The 23111-nt window shown below is 45.2% G+C and overlaps 1 protein-coding gene and 1 non-coding gene across 3 annotated transcripts in view; one reads left to right on the forward strand and one right to left on the reverse strand.

Moving 5' to 3' along the window:
* LOC110301976 (aldehyde oxidase 3) overlaps positions 1 to 23111 on the forward strand; it is an 89598-nt gene that overhangs the window by 23731 nt on the left and 42756 nt on the right. For both annotated transcript variants that reach the window (XM_021176186.2, XM_029479649.1), the window contains exons 8-19: positions 1293 to 1373; positions 4452 to 4596; positions 5650 to 5742; positions 9360 to 9511; positions 10105 to 10198; positions 12859 to 12968; positions 15015 to 15199; positions 15491 to 15653; positions 15950 to 16042; positions 20187 to 20356; positions 20914 to 21028; positions 21497 to 21619. In XM_021176186.2, coding sequence (XP_021031845.1) covers positions 1293 to 1373; positions 4452 to 4596; positions 5650 to 5742; positions 9360 to 9511; positions 10105 to 10198; positions 12859 to 12968; positions 15015 to 15199; positions 15491 to 15653; positions 15950 to 16042; positions 20187 to 20356; positions 20914 to 21028; positions 21497 to 21619 — 1524 coding nt within the window. The remainder of the gene's footprint in view (positions 1 to 1292; positions 1374 to 4451; positions 4597 to 5649; positions 5743 to 9359; positions 9512 to 10104; positions 10199 to 12858; positions 12969 to 15014; positions 15200 to 15490; positions 15654 to 15949; positions 16043 to 20186; positions 20357 to 20913; positions 21029 to 21496; positions 21620 to 23111) is intronic.
* Positions 17624 to 17751, reverse strand: LOC115032505. Its single transcript, XR_003838167.1, has one exon. It is a non-coding gene; the product is annotated as a small nucleolar RNA SNORA17 (small nucleolar RNA).

Genomic DNA, 23111 nt, shown 5'->3' on the forward strand with positions numbered 1-23111 from the left:
AGAGAGAGAGAGAGAGAGAGAGAGAGAGAGAGAGAGAGAGGAAGAAACGAAAATTATAGCCAGGTGTGGTGTCACTTGCCTTTAACCTATCACTTGGGAGGCAGAAGCAGGTGGCTCTCTGAGTTTAAGCCCAGCCTGGTCTACAGAGTGAGTTCAGGGACAGCCAGGATTCTGTAGAAAGACCCTGTACTGGAATTGGGGGGGCAGTAGGGAGAGGGAGAGAAGGAGAGCGAGAGAAAGAGTGAGCCATTAATCGGTTGCATTCACAAACTACATTGTGAGGGGCTTAGTAAAGAAACCACGTGACCACTCCATGCTTGAGGCAGGGTTAGTGTGAAGAAGCAAGAAAAAATATTCAGAGGCACCTGGGAGAGTCCAGAGCAGAGAGAAAAAGCAGCAGATTGGCCACAGCCAGGGTAGGAAAGGGAGAATGGCAGGGAAAAGTTATATAGAGAGTGGGGTTCTGAGGTGAGCAGGGTCAGGCTGAAGCTTTGAAGTGTAGAATAAGGACTGCAGGAGCCCGGGCCAGTTGGCTTTGACATGCAACAGCAGATATGTCAATGGAAAGCCACGTGTCTCTTCTGCCAGAGGAAAGGGAAATGACCCCTTTCATAGATTCCTGAGACATGCTTATATCTATCCTTCAGAAATCTTTCTTCAGTCCAGCTTGAGCTGGGCCAAGACTGCCATTTCTGGACATATGCACTTCCTGAGACCTAACCGTGGGAACACTGGCTTAGTTATCAGGGACATTCTGCTATGGATCTTAGTAGCTTTGGGGTCAGTGGAAGCTAGTATACTGCTTAATACATTATAAAACTTAACCCAGTAGCCAACAGGATGTCGGGTCAGACACAAAGGTGGGCAACGAACGACTGTTATTAAGAAGACACAAAGCCTAACATAAATTTGGCTCTGGCTCTGCAAAATTGCAACTTTCAACAACCACAAAGTTCTAAGCTCTCAACCTAGGTCCAGGGCTGGACACACTGCAGCCTCATAAGAGTTTCTTGCTCCCATCTGCTACCCTACCCAAACCCCTCCTGCCTGCCCTAGTTGTCTCTTGCCTCTCCTCCCCTCTGCAGCTTTCTGCAGCCCTGTCTTGTTCTCTCCTTTCTCTAGCCCTCTCTGCCCTCCCCCCCCCACCCCCATCCTCTCTTGCTCTTGCCCCATATCCCAGTCCCCATTCCAGGCTTTTCAAACAGGAAGTAGACATTCAACACTTGGCTAAGAACCAATGCTTTACCAACCTTTGCCACAAAGACTAAAACAGTTTTTTTTATCTTCTTTAGGTTTGCACCAAGTTGTATGAAAAAAACGAATTTCAACCCTTGGATCCAACGCAGGAGCTTATATTTCCACCTGAGCTGATGGTTTGTTCTGGTTTATTTGGTTTTATGATGCTTGCAAGAGAAGGGACACACCCACCAGCTCGTCCTCAGTTGTGCCTCTGCTTTTATGGGCTCCTCTGGGTCACTTTGTACTATGTAGCCCTCCAGAGCATTCATTCATTTTGAACTTTGCTCATGCAAGGGCTCATCTTGACCCTGCTCTTTCTCATTGTCTAGATCCAGGGCACATGTGTTCTGATACTCAATGCTTAGGAGGATCCATAAAAAATTCAGGATAAGACTAGGAGCAGACAGACAAGAGCAGGTCTGAGCTGTCTGTTTCAGTAGCCAGCCACTCCACACTGATGCAAGGCACTGAGATGCCCCGTTTTTTGTTTTTTGTTTTTCCTTGTTTCGAATCATTCCTCTAGGCATCCTTTGGACTCCTTTGTACTTATTTCAAAAGCTTCTGTTAGCAGAGCCCCAACTGTCAGGCCCCAAGCTAGAAACCCAGGATACAGAAAATACAAACTGCTTGTTCCTGAGGGCAGGTTCCTGCTTTGACAGTGTCCCCCTTGGGATCTTCTCCTACAGTAGTGTGTTTGCCTCTTTGCTGCTTTGGTTGTAAGCCTAGGCACTGTCACTCTGCCTAGGTCTTTGTGGCTTTTTAATTTTTTTATTTTTGTTTTTGCTTGACTGGGTTGGTTTCAGAGCCACTAACATCTTTAAAAATTGCTGACAACCCAAAGAGTTTTTGTTGCATGGGTCATAGCTATTGATGGATGTTCTATGTGACATTAAAATGGAAAATATCTTAATCATCCATTCATTTTTAATAAGTAACCAGAGAAAACTTTTAAAATAAAGATTTGTTTATTTTTATGTGAATGGATGTTTTGCCTAAATGTATGTCTGTACACCACACGTGTGCAGTACCCATGGAGGCCAGAAGAGAGTGTCAGATCTCCTAGAACTGGAATTATGGATGATTGTTAGCTGTCTTGGGGGTGTGGGTGCTGGGAACCAAACCTAGGTCCTCCAGAAAATCAAGAAGTGATCTTAACCACTGAACCATCCTTCCAGCACCAAGAGTCTTTTAGGATAAATAAAACATTACTCTTGAAAAGCATTCATTTTTCCTCAAAGGGAAGTAACAATGGAGTGGTATTGTTCTGGGTTTTTGTATATCTTTTTTAACTCTGGCTTAAGCGAAACTAATTAGGTTTGCACACAACTTCCGGGCTGCAGACAGAGGTGTGAGAGCACACACTGTGGAGCATTTTAACACTCCACCATAGACTCCATAGATAATGCGGAGGAAGAAGACAAGTCATTCTCACTGTACTTTATTATAAAATAGCTTTGGCTTTGGAGCCCTTAAAACGAGTTCTGGGTGCACTTCCCAGAGAGCTGCACTCTACTTTGAGAAGGGTTGGCTTCACCTGATGAGAGCGTATGAAACGTTTAGCAGTCAGAGTTTCCCACATCCCCAGGACCTCTCCTGTCCATCTTCCTTCTGCCCACTCAATAGATAGACACACAACTTAATGCAACATTTACAGTGATAAAGGGGATTTCATTTAACCAGCCTGCTTTTAGTGACAGCTTATTTCCAGCAGCCTTTTGCCAGGACTTCTGTGTGACAAAATTATTCAGTGAGATGATCTATGAAGACACAGAAATTTTACCAAAAGATCTGCCCTGCGGATGCTCCCACAGAGATCGGAATGTTTTCATAAAATATCTTCTCAAGGATATTACCAAAGCTCACTCGAAACAAACTAAGCAATTTGATTCCTGAGAAAACATTCTTCCAAATGCCACAACCCCAGTTTCAGAGGACACCAGGCAAGAAACCTGGTGCCCTGGGGTCCACGTCTTTGGCCCATTAACCACCTGTGTCACTTTGACCAGGCCACATCTCTGATTTGGCCCTCATTCCATTCTTTTCTTTGGTAAAACTAAATGAGGATAGTTACGGTGTTTCCTGCACACTGTAAAATCATTGCCAAATGTGATTTGACTTACTAGGATAGGATCAACTTTAGACGGGAAATATGAGCATATTAAATGACTCCTGTATCGAATCAAAACAGCGTGCGCAGAAAGTCCACTAGAGACAAGAAGGGAAGGAAAATAAAATTAAAAGTCTGCTTGACTGAGCATGAAATTATCCTCATGAATATTTATCCCACACTCACTCATGTTAATGTGTTGCTACCGATCACAGCCGTTTGTTTTAGAGAAATTGATGGGAGGAAAAGCTAAAGAAAGTCTGCCCACCAACAACTGAGAAAACCCCACCAGTAAGTTTGAGGCTCAGTTTGCCTGGTAAACATGAACATCACTGTTAGATTGCGGGCTTTAACCAGCCTGACATTCTTTGTTTTTACTGGGTTGATGTTTGACAGCCATTTTACCCCATATTTCAGTGACCACTGAGAGCCAAAGGACACTCATATATCACCCTTAATTTTCACACACATCAAATAAAGATTTGTTTATTTTTATGTGAATGGATGTTTTGCCTAAATGTATGTCTGTATACCACACGTGTGCAGTACCCACAGAGGCCAGAAGAGGGCGTCAGAACTCGGATTATGGATGATTGTTAGCTGTTGTGGGGGTGTGGGTGTCCTGGCTAGGCATAGAGAGGGTCCAGAGTTTTCCTAAACTGATCTGGGTACCTAGTAGCTAAGCTGGGGTTAGAACCTGGGTCTCCTATCTCGTGGTATATTCCTCACGCTTCTTTGCATGGTAACATCATGCAGCTCTCAGCTCACATGTGCTTAATTCTCTGTTGATAGAATATCATTGTTGGTAGTTGAAGTCTACAGTCATATCTTTGGTTGGGAATAAGGGTTGACATGAGATATCTCAGTCCTTGTCCTTGCATGTAAGAGTCTTGTTTATTTATAAATTAAGACTTCATTAAAATCTACTTCATTTTTAAACTTTAAGAGGAGAAAAATATTCGAAGGAATTAATTTAATTATGAATTAAGACTTAGCTTCTTTCTTTGTTCTGTTATCCATTGCTCCTGCCTGTCCAGTAGTGAGCTGTGAAGTCTATGCATGTTTTCTCACTGACATCACCATTGTCTGAATTTAAATATTGCAGAGGATGGCCGAGGAGTCCCAAAATACAGTTCTGACTTTTCGTGGGGAAAGGACTACCTGGATTGCCCCAGGAACCCTAAATGACCTTCTGGAACTGAAAATGAAGCATCCCAGCGCTCCACTCGTGATTGGCAACACCTATCTGGGTGGGTAGCGAGACCCACTTCTTTCCTGCATTGGTGCCCAGATTCCTGAAAAGAGGAGAAAGCTGTAGCATTGGCTCACAAGCAGATTCACGGTTTACAGGATGTCTTCCTTTGGCCTGGCTGATAGCTGGCTTGTAGCACGGATGCCTTCCCTTTCCACATTGTACTTTGGCCTTTCATCCCAACTATAGCATGTGATTAGATTTGGAGTGTAGAGGGAAAGTTTTTCATTTTCTTCCTGGCACCAATAGATAGTAAAACAGACCTTTTTCTTAATGAAAAAGTCCCAGCCTGAGTAAGGACCACCGAAAAAGGAAACAGGCTTCCCTCCCCTTGAGTTCATTTCAGTGAGTTCTAGGTCCTAGTCTTACTTGCAAAATGAAATCTAGCTGGTGTATTCTTCCTCCTCCTCTTCCTCTTCCTCCTCTTTCTCCTCCTCCTCTCCCTCCTCCTCCTCCTGCTCTTCCTCCTCCTCCTCCTCTCCCTCCTCCTCCTCTCCCTCCTCCTCCTCTTCTTCCTCCTCCTCCTCTTCCTCCTCTTTCTCCTCCTCCTCTCCCTCCTCCTTCTCCTCCTGCTCTTCCTCCTCCTCCTCTTCCTCCTCCTCCTCTTCCTCCTCCTCCTCCTGTTCTTTCTCCTCCTCCTCCTCTTATTCCTCCTCCACTTCCTTCTCCCCCTCTCCCCTCTATCCTTGATGGAACCTGAGCTATCGCCCATGGTAGGCAAGTGCTCTGCCTCAAATTCATAGAAACCTTCCAATTCCAGTCTCTCAGATGCTGAGATGACAGATATGAGCTACTAAGTCTGGCTCAAAAAGCAACATTAAAAAATATCCTTCCCTTTATTAAATGTATCTGTTAATAGGAAATATACAATGTGTTGAGAAGAACATGGACACACACAACTCTCAATCTGATGCTGTATCCTCCGCCCCCTTCACCTTCTAAAGTTTTGATGTAGAGACGTGTGGGGCTGCCCTCCTCCTGCGCCACTGGGATCAGGCGTGTGCCACCAGGCCCAGCATACCTGTATTATGATGATTCTTCTCTCTTTTAGGGCTTAATATGAAGTTCACAGACGTTTCTTATCCAATTATCATCTCTCCTGCAAGGATCTTAGAATTATTTGTGGTGACTAATACAAAGCAAGGTATGTTCTCATTTATTCTAAGAAGGTCTGTATGCTGCAAATGGATGGTTGGGGGGGGGGGGAAGCAAAGGTTGCTTGACACTAAGGAGATCACAGGCTCGTGTGATGGAGGAGATCACACGCAGCACACCAGTGATGAACTGTGACTGATCCTTTGTAAAGAACATGTCCTGAGTTTAGAAAATCCTGAAAAAAGTTTGCACATCCTGTCTTGAGATTCAACTTTTTCTGCAGAGAACTGGGCCTCGAATAATGTTTATTGATTTGCTCAGACACTCGTCCTGCTATGTCTAAGGTTCCCACTCCTTGAAGAGTACCTTCCCTGTTGTCTTCACTCTGGCTACCCTAGACTCCATCTGGTAGACGCCCTCAGTTCTTTCTCCAGGACCACAGAACTGATTTCAGGGAATGCCCACAGCTCTCCAACAAGGAGAAGCTCAATGCTCCTCCTGCACGAGATCATACTCAATGCTTTAGGTAAATGCTAGGCCATGAAAAGTGCCAGGAGAATAAAGCCATGTCCCAACATTCATTTTCTCAGTTCCTTTTCAAGTTATCGAGTTTCTCCCATGAGCCAGGTACAGGGCTGTGAGCTCGCTGATACGGTCTCCCAAGAAAGACACGGTTTCTTCCCTCAGCGTTCATCTCACAAGCAGCAGATATGAGAGGAGGCCATCACATGATGTGATGCTGTGGGTGCTGTTAGTCAGTCATATTTTATCTTCTGCAGTCTTCCTCCACAGCTAACAGGAGCCTTCAAAATGGTGCTAATTTTAGGATTGTGACACTTCCAGTGCTTTTCAAACTTCAATTAAAAAGAATCTTGGACTTTTTTTTAAGGAAGGAATAATACAAAGGTAAATAAGAATTTGTTAGTGGAAAACCAGATTCAAAATTACCAGCATCAGACTGAGAGTTGTGTGTGTCCATGTTCTTCGCAACACGTTGTGTATTTCCTATTAACAGATACATTTAATAAAGGGAAGGATTTTTTTCTTTTTTTTTTTTTTTCTTTTTTTGGTTTTTCGAGACAGGGTTTCTCTGTATAGCCCTGGCTGTCCTGGAACTCACTTTGTAGGCCAGGCTGTCCTCGGTGGACGTTGTACATCGTGGTGCGGAGCCTAGTGCGCACCACGATGTACAACGTCCACAAGCAGGATATTTTTAAATGGTGCCTTTTGAGCCAGACTTAGTAGTTCATATCTGTCATCTCAGCATCTGAGAGATTGAAATTGGAAGGTTTCTGTGAGTTAGAGGCCAGTCTAGGCTATTCTATAGTGAATTCCAGGACAGTCTGAGCTGTAGAATGTCTCTGTCACTGTCTGTCTGTCTGTCTGTCTGTCTGTCTGACTCTCTCTCTCTCTCTCTCTCTCTCACACACACACACACACACACACACACACGCTTGTCATCCTGTTGGAGCAGCTTGTGCAGAAGAGCATGCGCTGTGCCGGGGGACCTCCTACCGGACCGTCACGATCCTGGCAAGCCTCATCTTGGGGTAACTGAGAACCTGGGAACAATACACAGGCGCACATACTAGGTTTGTCACGGTTGCCATCCTCAGCCCTGGTTTCAGTGCTGCTGAGTCACGTCACAGCCCTGTCTCTGAGCACTCAAGTCAGACAGTCTTCATCTTGCCGACAAATGGATGCTCATGTAGTAAGCGTCCTTTCAACATCCACTGGACTGTAAATAGATCCCTGATCTATAGTTTCCAGTGGCCTGGATCACTGTTTGTTCAATGATAAGTCACAACCAAAGGAAGGCAGGCCAAATAGGTTGGTAGCCTGAGTTCACAGTGTGAGATTAAAAGCCATTTGAGGAAGAGAGGCGGACGAGTAAACAGATCTCATCTCTCTAGATGAATCTTTGGACTTGTGAGCTGGACTGTTTATTCTAAGTTAACTGACTGGACAAACATATCAAAACCTGACCAAAAGGAATTCTGCCAGGAGACAAGTCATCCACCACACCCATTAACACCAACCGAAGCAACCGTGCCTTTCTCCAGGGAGGCAAGCAAGCCCTGTGAGACAAGAGCCTGCTTACTGCAGATTCTTGTCTCCACAGCCCTTTTGCTTAACTTACCAAAAATTAAATCACGAGCTCCCTCTGCTGAGTGTACACTGATAAATCAGAATCTAAAACATGTGTGTTCTGGGAAAGGTAAGCAGTTATAAATTAACATTTTATCTATAGGCAGTCCGAGACAGGGTGCCACGTACACAGCAGAGAAGTACTCGCTGAACATTTCTGGTTTCCCGACAAGATTTTCTAAGCATGGCCGCTGGTGGGGTGATGATTCACAAGGACCAGAAACCTCACCAGGAGGAACTTGCACATGCATCGTCCTAGCACTTAGCAGAGCTGAAATCACACCGTTTATTACTTGTCCAGTTTTCTCTTTCCCTACCGGATGCTGACTTAAGAGGAGACCTTGTCTATATTCTCTGCCCTAGGATGATAAGCACAGCAGATGCTCAGAAATAGTTACACGGTGGATGAGGCAGGTGGAAATTTATTCACAGTGTCTTTTAAGGTAGTCTTCCAACTAGAGAACGATAGAATACTAGTCACACAAGGACAGATGCGTGTTTACTAGTAAATAATAAATGAGAAAGGCAAGGCTGGGAAGATGGCTCAGTGGTCAAAAGCACTCGTGGTCCACACAAACCTGAGGACCAGCATTTGGATTTCCAGAAACATGAGTGGGTGTATGAATGGCCCGCCTTTAATTCTAACTTTGGAAGGCAGCAACAGAAGATCCCGAGAGCAAACTGGTTATCAGGATTATCCATATAAGCAAGCTCTGGGTTTGACTGAGAGACTCTGCCTCAATAAATAAGGAGGAAAACTGATAGAAGACGATCCTAAAATCTTATATATGCACACATATGCCAGCACAGATACAAACACACACATTCACACACACTCACATGCACATGAAAATGGAAGGAAAAAAATAAATGTGAGGGCACCTGTGGACAAGGGAACGGAATCCAAGTTCAACTTTGAAATGGGAAGGGTTTGGTATGAACCAAGGAAAGACATGCTGTGCAAGTCATCAGAGGTAACAGTGGTCTGAAGCAGGTCTTCACACTGCTGCACTGGCACTTACCATCTGCTGCTGAGGGGAGACCTCACACAAGCTACATGGAAGATCACGGCTATGACCAGGGCTGTACAAGAGAGACACATGATATGTTAGGGGGCAAGTAACAGGGCAGCCTGATGAAACTACAACTTGGGAAGGCAGCTGCCAGAGCAGGTAGGTGGGAAGCAACAGATGGAGAAGGTGGCGGCTGCGTGAACAAAACACCAGGGGCAGAAAACAGCACCTGATGCTAAGTCACAGGCTGGGCAGAGGGCAGCAGACAGCCCTCAGCCCTCAGGAGGGAGTGAGCACTGGCTGGCCTGGTGTGTTTGAGTGCCTTTCAGGGATCATGTAGTATTTTTGCTCTCTCTTCTCCTTCATATTTATAAGGTGATCTAATGAGCATGAGAAATCTTTCTGAGTGGGAAAGACAGCATCATAATCAACTCTTGATGTCATTCCTCACTTTCCTCCTCACTCCCCGGCTTCCAGAACATTAACAAAGCTCTCTCACTCTCAGGGCTGACACTAGGCGCAGGCCTCAGCCTGACCCAGGTGAAGAACGTCTTGTCTGATGTGGTCTCCAGGCTCCCCAAGGAGAAGACGCAGATATACCGTGCTCTCCTGAAGCAGCTGAAGACCCTGGCTGGGCAGCAGATCAGGAATGTGGCCGTAGGTTCTCTGCAACCCTCCTCTGGGTGGGGACTCTTTAAGGAGGGAAGATAGCATTGATCACTATTTCTGTTTCTGGCTGTATCCATTTGTGATTTCCACACGGCTGAATGAGAGGTTACCCACTTCTAGATCCCTGTGGCGAAAGCCACTTAAATGACCAAGTTGGTGTGCAGGGACATGTCTGGCCCCACACTCATAGTACCACCTCCCACCAATACTTACATGCAATTTGTGTGGCTTTGTTTAACCATGTTTTTGTCTGCTGTCATGCAAGCCTCACATGCATAACGGGAACAATGTCCACATCCATAAATCACAACAAGCGCCTTCCTAATAGAGGTGGCTTTCGCTGTGTTCCTAATTTGGGGGGGGGGAGGGGATTGTTATTGTTGTTGTTGTTTTGTTTTGTTTTGCAAATAATTAAAAGGATAAGTCGTGGCTGTAAACATTTCAGATTTTGCAAGAAAACCTGGAGTCCTGCTGGCATGTTTTATTCTAATTGCTATATTATCCTGAAAAGAAACACTAGGCTCGGTGGACTTCAGCACTCACAACCAAAGCACGGGGATGCTTACAAATCTTTCCTTTAGTCCTTAGGTGGTCATGTTATCAGTCGACTGCCGACCTCTGACCTCAACCCTATTTTGGGCATAGGCAACTGCATCCTCAATGTTGCTTCAACAGGTGAGTTACTGAGTTCCCTTCTAAGTACAGTTTCCCAGACACTAAGCACAGAGATGTGGGGTGACGGGAGCTCACTGTTTATACCACTAACCCAGCGCTGAGGTTTCAGTTTGTTGTGGAAAGACCTAGACGCACACACATCAGGAAGACTGTAAACAAATGGCACACTTCAAGAAAGCCAGACCTGTCAGTAAACCCATCGCTACTTGATTTGCCCTTTGATCTGGTTGTGTTAGGTATTTACACTAATTGTCAACCTGATAGGATCTACAATCAGGAAGAGGAAACACTTTAGGAAGATCTGTAAGGGATTGCCTAGAGTAGTCTGCAGCTGGGCATGCCCGGGAGTGCCTGTCTTGGTCAGGTTAGTTGGGATGGAATGACCCACCCTAGTGGAGGGCCACATCCATTCCCTGGGCTTGGGTTCTGTACTGAAGAGGGAGAAAACTTAGCCGAGCAGGTAAGCATTGCTCTCTGTTGCCTGTCTACAGCATGAGAGCAACAGTTCCAGCCTCACGCCCTCTTGCTTCCCCATCATGATGCCCTTTGCACTGTTAGCCCTTTCTCCCCTAAGATGTTTTGTGTAGACACTTTGTCACAGAGACAGAGGATGCTGCCAAGACACAGATCATCGGCAACAGCACTGCAGCTGGCTCACACTACAGAGGCTGAAATGGTACACCGCCGGGTTTATTCTCATGGTGGCTGGCTCTGCCTGTTCTCTGGCTGGCGGTGATTCACCTCACCTGCGCTCATATATTTAGATTCTAAAGCAATCACTTACTTCCTTTAAAGCTAAACTTTAGTACTTTAAAGAACAAAGCCAACTTTTTCTTTTAAACTCTCATGTACCGCAGGCACAAAACACATTAGACTGCAGACATGGGCAGGGATCACACCGCAAGCAGCTCCCCAGCAGACTTGAACTGAAGTTGGCTTGATTCTGACTCTGATTCATAGAGTATCATAAGCCACACGCTGAGGAGTCAGTTCTCAAGGGTCGCCACTTCAGACCCCAGCCACCAACTGGGTCTCTGGAACTCCTGACCAAAGAAGTCAGGGCCATGGCCCTACCCTTCTTATTATTTTGCTACATTGGCTCCCCAAAACCCAGGTAAGCACTTGGCTGGGCTTGCCTGTGTGCTCTAGGGGACATTGCAAAGCTTCCTGGTGAGCAGCAGGTGAGGCTCACACAGAGCACAGTTTATGGGAAGAGATTTAATGCCTCTAAGTCCTCTCCAAGCTCACCACCCGCTGGTCATCTCCATGTGTTCTGCCATCAGGTCCCAGGCTTTAGAGCCTCATGAGAGATGGGGTTGAGGATGCCACCGATGTTTGCTAAAATGTCAATCCTTTGATCACCTGATTGGTTACCTTGGCAACCAGTTCCCATGCTGAGTCCATTCAAGTACCCACTAAGAGTCACTTCATTAATGAAAATGATGCTTCTTTCATGCAGGAAACCCCAGGGAATTTAGAAGCTGTGTCAAATACTCTTAACCTCTCAGGAAATTACACAGGTTCCAAATCAGCAAACAGAATCAGAAAACTAAACTCAAAAGCAAGACAGACTCCTTGTAGCTCTCCTGTTCCCAAGGGCTCTAGAGATTAATGTCAGAGACTAGGGCAGAAGCCAAATATGTATTTCTTACTAATTCACGATATTGCATGTACTGTGTGTACATGTGTGTGTGTGTGTGTGTGTGTGTGTGTGTGTGTGTGTGTTGGATCAAACTCAGGGAAAATTCTATAGCAGGATCCACAGGAAAGGATGATGTCAAGGGCTACTAAACAAACAGTCATTTATGCTGACCTTGTCAGATAAACGTATTTACAAGGGAGCTTCCAGCAGGATAGGATAGGACAGGACAGGGAAGTGGTCCCTGTGTGGTAAGAGAAAGGACAATGAAAATTCTTCCGGGTTTACAACTTACACAAGAAAAATCAGTCTATTTTCACTTGACTGTTGGTCAGGAAGTGTAGTCGTTAATTTGACCCCATCCTTTCCATCAATCTGGCTCCTGAATGGTTGTTACCTCTGAGCACAGAGCACACCCACCTTCAGAGGACAAAGATTCATCCTCACCCAGGCTCAGCAAGAAGACCTCCCCAAAGAGTTCTTAAAATGTCACAAGGAAATAAATACTTCACCTTTCCTAGGTGACTTTCTCTAAAAGTGTAATGTTTATTTCTGGGTCTGGGTTTTTAGAATTTGGGTTTGAAATATTTGCATGAATGTATGGCTGCTTTGTGTGTTTCTGGTCATGGCTGCTAACATCCACCATCCTCACAAGCAACATCCGATTGCTTACCACATCTCTTCAAACCCGCGAGGTCCTTGTCCTCTCTCATTCATATGTTACCCACCCACCGCCCACACATCGTCTGGCACAGTGACCACACATACACATGGATTCAAATTATTCTGCCCCATAAGACATACACTGTAAGCAAGGCAGAGAGTTTCCCACACACTGGATGATCCTGCTACTACAGGGAGAAGGCCATCTTCCCCAAATGAGAGTCAGGTCACAGGGTGGTCAGGACATCACAGGTAGCTATTTGCCCATTTTGGAATTTGTTTTTAGAAGAAGAATACCACTGGATTCAGTAAAAGAGTAGTGGTCTAAGCCTTTGATAAAGTGCTTTTCCCTTCACAGAAGGAATACAGCAAATCCCTCTGAATGATCATTTTCTCGCTGGAGTTCCAGATGCAATCCTGAAGCCAGAGCAAGTGCTCATCTCCGTTTTTGTGCCACACTCCAGCAAGGTATGATGTCACAAGGTCTATAATAGTCACTGGCATCTCTCTCTCTCTCTCTTTTTTAAATCTTGAATTAGCTTTGGTATAGAGAAGCATAGAATTTGTCACAAATACCTTATGCATGCAGAGGTGCAAATAATATCAAATTAGATGTAGCCAGCTCCTTCAACCATGTCTTGCAGCATCAGGATGGTGTACTATTTCCTCATACTTCTTCAGCAGCATTAAGCCTCAGGACCTTGGACCCATAGTAGCTCAGTGAAAAGGACCCCTGATGCATAGGTGAGGAGATTGCACTCCAAGGAAGTTTCATCATTTCAACCCAACACTCATGCTGAAAAGTTGGGAGGACCAAGACCCCAAGCCTCCATCAACCTCAGAAGAGCTAAGTAAAATGAAGAAAATAAAGATGGCCTTACTGTACCATCTTAATGTTTTCTTTAAATTAGTGATCATTTCAGAGATGTGTGTGAGGCACCAGTGACCTCTGGCTATACAGAGATGCTCTTAGCCTAGCAGGCTCTTGTGTGGCCACTGTTGGAGAAGCACAGTTCTGGCTCACGTTCTGTTCAATAACAATATCTATTTTCCATCCAGAAACTTGGACAAATGTTACTATTGTAGCTCAGGTTTTGTTTCTGAGATCTGTTCAACCAAAAAAAAAAAAAAAAAATGAGACCCCAGTCATCACTGCCACCAGACTCATTGTTGACGCTTGTCCACAGTGCGAGTCATTCAATCAACATTTATTGAGGAGTTTCTGAGCGGGGGGCATCCCAAGGACATGAGAGTCGCTTCTTTCTTTCTTTCTTTTTAAGATTTATTTATTTATTTTTATGTATATGAGTACAATATAGCTGTACAGATGGTTATGAGCCTTCATGTGGTTGTTGGGAATTGAATTTCTAGGATCTCTGCTTGCTTCGGTCAGCCCCACTCGCTCGTGCAGGTCAACTCCGCTCGCTCAGTCCCTGCTTGCTCAGGCTCAAAGATTTATTTATTATTATACATTATTATACATAAGTACACTGTAGCTGACTTTCAGACACACCAGAAGAGGGCGTCAGATCTTGCTACGGATGGTTGTGAGCCACCATGTGGTTGCTAGGATTTGAACTCAGGACCTCTGGAAGAGCAGTCAGTGCTCTTAACCACATGGCTGAACTTGAGCTAAAACTGTACTCTTCCTCTGCCAGAGTTTACAGATTACAGTTTTAGCTCAAGCTCAGCCATGTGGCAGAATACATTAAACAATAAAATTGGAAATCTGCTGCTTTTGATAGATCAGAAGATCCCATCCTGCAGAACCTTGTAGGCTAACATCAAAGACACTACAAATTCAAAACAAGTTTTGCCAAATTGAGAAAAGAAATGGGGTTCTAAGCATGGAGCCTATTCGGGAGTTCATGTGTGTTAGTGAGGGTATCTGTAGCAAGTAGGGTGACTCTGAAGTTAAAAAACACATCCCATACTACATCACCCATGTTATGTGTCTGTCACCCCACAAAGGTCAACCTAAATCAGTTCCTAAAGATAGAATCAGATAAGCTAGGAGACAGTCCCCAAACAGTCTATTGTTCCCCAAATCAGTGTCATGAAAGAACAAGGCAGAAAACTCTTGTAGAACAAAGAAAGTAAGAGAGCTGTGAAGATCTCACCTTCATGGGTAAGGCACGCCCGGGGCTGGGGGTGTGGGGAGTTCTACATGCAGAAATGTGAATATGGACTGAATGTTAGATAGTAGCATTGTATCATTGGATCGTTAGGCTTGCTGTTAATAATGCTGTTGGCCTAGAGCTATGGAGAAAGCCCTTATATTTTAGGAGTTACATATAGAAATATTTAGAGATGAAGCATCACAAAGCCAATGACTCATTTCAACTTAGACTGAGTGGAGGAGTATGTCTTAACCGTCAGGGTGGGAAGACCTGATTCATCACTGGTGAAGCCACAAACCGAAGTGAAGGATATATAGTTATTAATGTTCTGTCCTCACAACTGTTATAGATTTGAAACATTTCTCAGTAAATAGTCATTCGTCTCATTTTCCAGTGGGAGTTTGTATCAGCCTTCAGACAGGCCCCTCGTCAGCAAAACGCGTTTGCAACAGTGAATGCTGGAATGAAAGTCGTTTTCAAGGAGGACACAAACACCATTGCAGACTTGGGGATCTTATATGGAGGGATTGGTGCCACCGTAGTCAGCGCAGATAAGTCCTGCCGGCAGCTGATTGGAAGGTGACTTACAAACTTTTACTCTGACTATCTAAGTCTCTTGTCATTTGAGTTGCGGCAACTGACCCGACTGGCTAAAGGGAGGGGTTGTGCCTTTTCTCTATGGAGTATAGCTCTTGAGTAAGCACAAGAAAACAGCATCTACGACGACGTTGATGGGTGTCATGACAGTCCTGTGTGAGGAAATAGGTTGGGCAACCTTTGTTTACAGTTTAGATTCATTTTGGTAAGATGTATCAGATGCCCGTTTGGCCCTGCCCACACTGAGCTGGCTGCATCCCCTCCTGTGCTTAGGTGCTGGGATGAAGAAATGCTGGATGATGCTGGCAAGATGATTTGTGAGGAAGTCTCCCTCCTGATGGCAGCCCCTGGAGGGATGGAGGAATACCGAAAGACTCTTGCCATCAGTTTCCTCTTCATGTTTTACTTAGACGTGTCGAAGCAGTTAAAGACGAGGGTAAGTTTGTGTTTGCCTGTAGGATGCCCTGGGGAAGAGAGTTTGTTCTAGATGCTTCTCCAGCTTCTGGGAAGTTTAAGGGAGCACCATGTGCTGATGTCACCGTAGTTCTGTTTGCAGGCTACATTTCCGAGTCCCATACTCAGTGAAACCCAAAGCTCTCAAGTTCGCTCAAACTTCCCCAAAGCGATAAAAACAAATCATCAGAGATGCTGCAGCAACGTTGAAAACCCTTTGTCAACTCAGCCATCCCAGGAAGTACTTTCCATTAAACAAACTACATGTCTTCATTCCAGGACCCCCACAGGTACCCTGACATCTCACAGAAACTCCTACACATTCTGGAAGACTTCCCTTTAACCATGCCTTATGGGAAGCAGTCATTTCAGGTGAGTCCATTTTCTGCATTTTCTGAATGAATACAGCAGCTAAAAGAGGCTGCCTCTGTCTTTTGACCTGGTTTTACTTTGAATTTCAAGCTGCTACTGTGTTTTCTTTTTAACTTTTTATTGGTTCTTTGTGGGTTTCACATCATGCACCCAATCCCACTCATCTCCCCTCCCCTTGTACCTGCTCTCCGCCCTTGCAACTGGCCTGTTGTGGAAGTCCCTTTTGTCCACACTTCTTGGCTTGCAAATGTTCATTGCAATGAGTCATTGGTCTTGTTCAAGGCCTCTGGGTACTGCTACCCTATCAATACTGGAACCTCACTGGGAATCCTCTTGGATATCCTGTTGCTGCCCTGTGTCATGGAGATCCGGTAGCTTTGGATGTGTAGGACTGGTTCTTTCATGTGCTCCAGTCAGTGGTGTAGGTGTTGGGATGAGCCAATTCAAAGCCCTGGATCTAGGCCTGAGGTCTGAGCTGGGCAGCCCGCTGGCTCTTCTGCTCTCACACTGTTAGGGCTGACTCACCAGCAACCACACAAACCAGGGACAGCGCTACCCTGTTGCCCAGGCGTGGTGCAGGTACCCGCTCGCCCAAGTGTTGCCTCTGGTGAGGGTCAGGACCAGTTCTCCCTCTCTCAAGACCCCTGAGCCAGCTTTCTTGTCTGCTGCAGGTGGTGAGGAGGGAGGGAGGAGAGGATATGTCTTCATCATCCACACCACCGCCCTGGAGATGAGTGGTAGGGCCAGATCTCTCTCCCACGCTTGTATCCTTGGGGCTGGCTCACTCATAGCTCTCACAATGTGTGGGCTGCTAGGGGCGGGGTCAGTTCTCCTGCTCTCAAGCCCCCAAGGCCCGCTCTCCCATGACACCCAGGTAAGAGTTCAGTGCCAGCCGGGCGTGGTGGCGCACGCCTTTAATCCCAGCATTTGGGAGGCAGAGGCAGGTGAATTTCTGAGTTTGAGGCCAGCCTGGTCTACAGAGTGAGTTCCAGGTCAGCCAGGGCTACACAGAGAAACCCTGTCTCAAAAAACAAAAACAAACAAACAAACAAAAAAAACAAAAAAGGAGTTCAGTGCCAGTTCTGCACAGCCCTCAGAAATTAACATGTTCCTGGTTAGCAGCCCCTATCAGGGACAGTCACTTAGCCTTTGGAGGTAACAGAGCCCTGCTGCTGCAGGGCTACAGCCAGTGGCAGCACAGGCCAGGACCCCACCATGGTCCCACGTGGCATCACCAGCCACGTCACCACTCACATCAGGTTATTCCTCACTACTCTTGAATGTCCAGTTCTGCCTGTCTTCATTGTACTCACATCCTTCTGTTTCTCTTTCTCTTCCATTTCTCCACCACTGACTTGCTCCTCTTCGTGGCTCCTGGGGTCTCTGAGTGTCTGGGTCACCTCAGGAGTGCCATGCCTGCTCGTGCATTATGGCCCAGGCAGGAGTCATCTTAGGCATGGTCTGCCCATCCCTTAGGCCTGCACAGCACAGGACTGGTGGTCCTCTAAGGTTAACTCTTGGGGGTAGGGGTGGGGAGCTGGAGCCAAACTGGTGACCCTCTAAGGTTCGATTTTCTCGGGGAATGTTAGGCTACTAACCACTCAATGTTCGCAGATCAGAACACTGAGTGGACAGACGCTCTCTCCTCTCTGCCACCTCCTGACACACATGTGACACAGCCAGGGCTCAGCTTTTAAGAGAGGTTCAGCTATGGAACGGTTTTCATAAGCAATAGTCAGTTAGAAAATGCAGGAGAATGGTAGGTCCTACTAACGAAAGCAAACAAAAAACCCAAAAATTTCCTAGCAATGAAACCAAGAAAGAAACACACAGTGTGTATGTAAAATAAACTTTTAAATTATGGACAAGCAATCAAAAGAAAGCATATTTAAGTAAAAAGCAATGCAATGCACAGCTAGGAAGACATAGTACATAAAGATAACAATTTCTCCTAAATAATGTATATATCAAATATATTCCCAATCAATATTCTGACAAGAGTTTTGGAAATTTTGATTTTAAGCTTTATCTAGAAGTATGAAAGTAGGCATTTATTTAAAACAAAAAACAAACAAACAAACAAAAACAGTAGTGCAAATTATGCCTAACCCTACTCAGCACAGAGATAGAGTCTATAGCTATAATTGTTAAGTGTTAGGCATTATTCAGGAATAAATTAAAAAGAACGACAAAGCAGCACCAAGTCCAGAAACAGACCAGGAAGTGTGTCATCACAAAAAAGTAAAAAGCGTACTTCAAATAAACAATGAAAAGGAGAGTTTAGGTAGAGATTTCTGTGCAAGTCACTTTAAAAGCAAAACAACAACAACCCCCCCCCCAAAATAAAGCCATGTTTCCCACCTTACAGTGAATGTAAATTCCAGATCTATTAATTTTTAAACATTAAAACAGCACCATAAGATCACTAGGTTAAAGAGTGTGCAGGTTCTTTTTGAGTCTGAAACCCAGACAGAAAAAAGCCCGACAGACCCAGCTACATAAGAGAAAATGTGTGAACGATAAGAAACAGTCACAGCAAAACCGTACAGATTAATAGACACAAAGACTTCGCAGATCACTGGGGGAGAAAATGAACTTACAATGTTGAAATGTACAGAGTCTCGCTCATTTTTAAAATGCGTTTTTAAAGCAACAGCGAGATAAAGTTTCAGTCTATTGGATAGGAGTAATTTACATTTTGATAGTGCCCAGGTCTCATTGGACTTGAAGTATTTTTCTGCAAACACAGTATCTGTTTAATAAAGTTACTGAAACAGAACAACCTATTTATAAAGATAGTTGGGGGAGGGTGTCCAGGAGCCCAGCAGCAGGGGGCAGCAGAGACCTCCTGCATTGTCTCTATTCATTTCACGTCCTTGTTTTCGGAGAGAGGGTTTGTGCGCGCACGTGTTTGTGTGTGTGTGTGTGTGTGTGTGTGTGTGTGTGTGCGTGTGTGGTTTCTGAGGCTACAGTTAGGCTGGGTTATCACTTCTTGTCATCTTCTCAATGGTGGTGAGTGTTCAGGCAGCTGCTGGCTGGATCTTACCCGGAAAGCCTTCTCACCTGGTTCCATGTTCCTCTGCTGAAGAGACGTGAACTAACATCTACCTGTTCTCCCCACCTCGGGCACCACCCATCCAGGTCCAGCTTGGTCAAGCCATGAATGCATTGGATTAATTTACAGGGGCATAGATGAGGGATTATTCACAGGACCACGGGTAGCCCCCAAACAGCTGTATGACCAAAGGGTCTCACCCCAGCATAGAGGACATCCTCTTGACCTCTCTAGTCACTCACATAGATCTCAGACGCCTGTTTCCATCAACAAAGGCCAGCTTACCCAGGCCTCTGCCCTCTGTTCCCATTAAAGAAGCCTGTCCTGGGCCCACTCAGCTGACTCTCATGGTGAATGTTGCTGTACTTAACTAATGCAGATTAGCTTGCAGGAAATGTGGTAGCATTTTAGCTCTTGCTATGATAAAATACCTGAGATAAGCCAGCTTAAAAAGAGGACAGGCTTACGGTTTCAGGAATTTGCAGTAAGATGGCTGGCTCCAGTTTGGGGAAGACCATGGTTAAGCAGCATCCTGGAGGACAGTGTGCTGTAGAGCCAGGCTGCTCGCTTTATGGCAGCCAGGAAGGAAATATGGAGAGGAAAAAGAGCCATGGGCCTGATATTTTCTTCAAGGGCATGGCTCCTAGTCACCTAACTCCATTCTGCTGGGCTTTACCATTTCTCAGTATCACCCCAGGCCTCCATCACATGAGCCTTTGGGGGAATAATTCAGATCCACATTATAGACAGAAGCATAATAAAACTTTATACTTGTGTCTGTCCTATCAACTACAAAGCTGCCTTTAGAAGTCTTGATGTACCCTTTCTCTGGGCAGACACCGGCTGTCACCAAATCTATCTTTGTTCGAGTCAAGTCTCAACTTGTATTATCTTTAGCACACGTGAGTTAACCTTCTCTGTTTCATACAGATAAACAGCAAGAAAGAAGACAGACACAGTTTGGATCGAACTAGGCTACTTTAGAAAGCTTGCCTCAAGAGAATGGGGAAGATACTGACCCATGATCCTCCTGACCCATTAACAGTCTTGCTTAATCATTTTGCTCTGTCCTCTGCTCTTTTAACACAGGATGTAGACTTCCAACAGCCTCTGCAAGACCCAATTGGGCGTCCCATCATGCATCAGTCTGGCATTAAACACGCCACAGGAGAGGCAGTATTTTGTGATGATATGTCTGTGTTGCCTGGGGAACTCTTCTTGGCAGTGGTAACCAGCAGCAAGTCACATGCTAAAATCATGTAAGTTATGATGGCAAAGTTGGGTGGCCTGGAATAGCCAGCAGGTACTGAGGGACATGGTTGCCACCTAGCAATTAATCCTACCCAACATACTGAAAACATAATCTGAGTACGTATCTTGAAAGTGCAAGATGATGGGAAAACTGTGGGCTTGGGTGTGTAAACGAGGTTGTTGAATGAGCAGCTTCCGTCTGAAGAACTGGCCGCTTTTATCTACGAATTTAATGGGGCAAGAACAACTTTCCTGCCTCCTGAGATTCCCCAAAGCTATGATTCTCTGACTTTTATTAATGTCTACCTTCAGAGGAGCCCACGCTTCTCAACATGCCAGCACCTGAGCACTGGCTGAGGAGGCATAGACTCACCCTGAAAGGTGAGGATAGCCTGTGCCCAGGGAACCAGTGTCCTCCACCTCCCACAACAGCTGCCTCTATTAATGCCCCCGTACTGTGGACTTGCCTACTGAAGTTTCTGTGGCTCACAGGACAATTCTCAGAGTTCCCATCCTCCCATGGACAAGGTCCTTGCCACTGGGTGACACACTGTCTCTTTCCTAGCTCCCTTGATGCCTCCGAGGCCTTGGCATCACTTGGTGTGGTTGATGTGATAACAGCTCGAGATGTGCCTGGTGACAATGGCAGAGAAGAGGAAAGCCTATATGCACAGGATGAGGTAGTGTGATGATGATGGTGTCTAGGGCTTTCATGGCACAGAAACTGTAATGGCAGCAGACACAGGGGTTTTATATACATATACACATATGTATACATATATATATATGCATGACTATATACATACCTGTGTGTGTACCCATATACGTGTGCATATGTATACATATACAGTCTTCCTAATGACCCAAGACTACCCACCTGTACTAAGCCTTGTTTTGTAACTGACTTGAGGCAGCAAGGGCAACCTAAGCTGGCTCACTTCTCTTTCTTTGAAGACGAAGACATTGAAAGTCACCGACTTTGGTAACTTATCCCAGGCACATTGCTGGTGGTGGCTGAGGCAGTGTTCACACCAGCCCCGTGCTCTGTGCCACAAGTCCCCACCATCCCGAGACCTTCTCCCTGCCTGGTTGACAAGGACCTGGCGGCTTCAACTTTCCTTCCCTCTGTGTCCTCTGCTTCTTCCCAGGTGATCTGCGTGGGCCAAATTGTGTGTGCTGTGGCCGCTGACTCTTTTGCTCATGCCCAGCAGGCTGCAAAAAAAGTGAAGATTGTCTATCAAGACATAGAGCCCATGATTGTGACAGTGCAGGTAAGTTCTGATCTGCTCAGTCTTTGGGCCAAGTGGCAGTGAGTTAGCAAGAGTTGTTAGGCGGATGCAGTACTTGTGGATTTTCTTAACCCCATGGCAGTTGTCACACACTCTAGTGATCACATGGACAAAACAATGGGGTTTTGTTTGTTTGTTTGTTTTGGGGTTTTTTCTAGAAGTTTCCATCTGCCCTCCTCTTTCTATCAGATACTTCTGATTGGAAACGGGTCCTCTAATCTCACTACAGATCCCTGGCTTAGAGCCACTGACTCTAAGGACATCTGAAACAAAATTGTCTGGTTTTGAATCTTAGAAAGTTCACACTTTTCCTCTTAGGTGGATTTGAAAATTTGGAAATTTGGAATAATTTTCTCTTACCAACTGGGTTCCTGCTGCCCAGGCTCTGTGCCACTTTTAAGTTTTCTGTTGCCTTCTGTGAGACTGGCCCACTCCCCCTGAGTGTGGAGAGGATCCCTTTTTTTGCCTCGGCTTTTCTTTGCCTTTTTTTCTAAAGTCTGAAGTAAACTGTGCCAGTTCCTTCTTGCATTTTGTGGCAGGCCCAATAGAGAGGGAAGCAACTCAATTCCCCAGCAGAGGGACAGTGACAAGACTCAGCCTTGTCATTTGGCAGACCAGACAACCCACTGGACACTCTGTTTTTTTACTAAGAATCCAGGAAGACTTGTCCACCGATTTATACAGTGGGATCAAATGTATTAAATGTTTTATCTCAAATCAGAGTTTCTACCCTGCCTTTGATCATCCAGTGTCCAGATAAAAGACATAAAACATTTATATTTATAATAAGCCTTTAAACACTAGAGCTGGGCAGATATCCTCTAAGCTATTTTGTCATCTTTCCTATCAATAACCCTGAGATATAATTTGTCATATTCTGCCAAGGCTGCTCTTACTCCAATTGGCCAGTCCTCATGGCCACATTTTTCTGATTCACCTGCCCACGGCATCTTCTCTTCTTTCCACCTTTGCTCTTTCCCCTCATGATCCTACCTCAGACCCCAAGCCTGAGAACTAAAACCCTATCTACCTCTCTTCTGCCCAGTTATATAGGCTGTAGGCATCTTTGCTCAACCAGGTTTTAAATTAAGGAGCAAGGTCACATAACATCACTTGGCATATGTGTGGATTCTCTCTACAATTGCTTGTCCTGGAGGATTGTATGGTATACCTGTAGTATGTTTCATACCATAATATGTTAAAATCATTTCATTTTATTAGATACACATGCTGGAGGATTGTGTTATTTGTCAGTCTTAATAGGAATTCCCATAACGGCTATAACTTTTAATACATGTGTAATTACAGAATCAGCCTTTTCAAAAGTTAAAATCGTTACCCAGTGAAATCCTGAATATGTGTCTATAGTTTGGTGCACACATTCCAGCTTAGCAAACTCTGCAAAGAGAAATGCATCCATTTTCCATATTTCATTTCCTTGGGTACTTTAGGACTGCTCCCTGCAGGTGATGCA

The sequence above is a fragment of the Mus caroli genome, chromosome 1, assembly GCF_900094665.2.
Source record: "Mus caroli chromosome 1, CAROLI_EIJ_v1.1, whole genome shotgun sequence".
Lineage (NCBI taxonomy): Eukaryota > Metazoa > Chordata > Mammalia > Rodentia > Muridae > Mus > Mus caroli.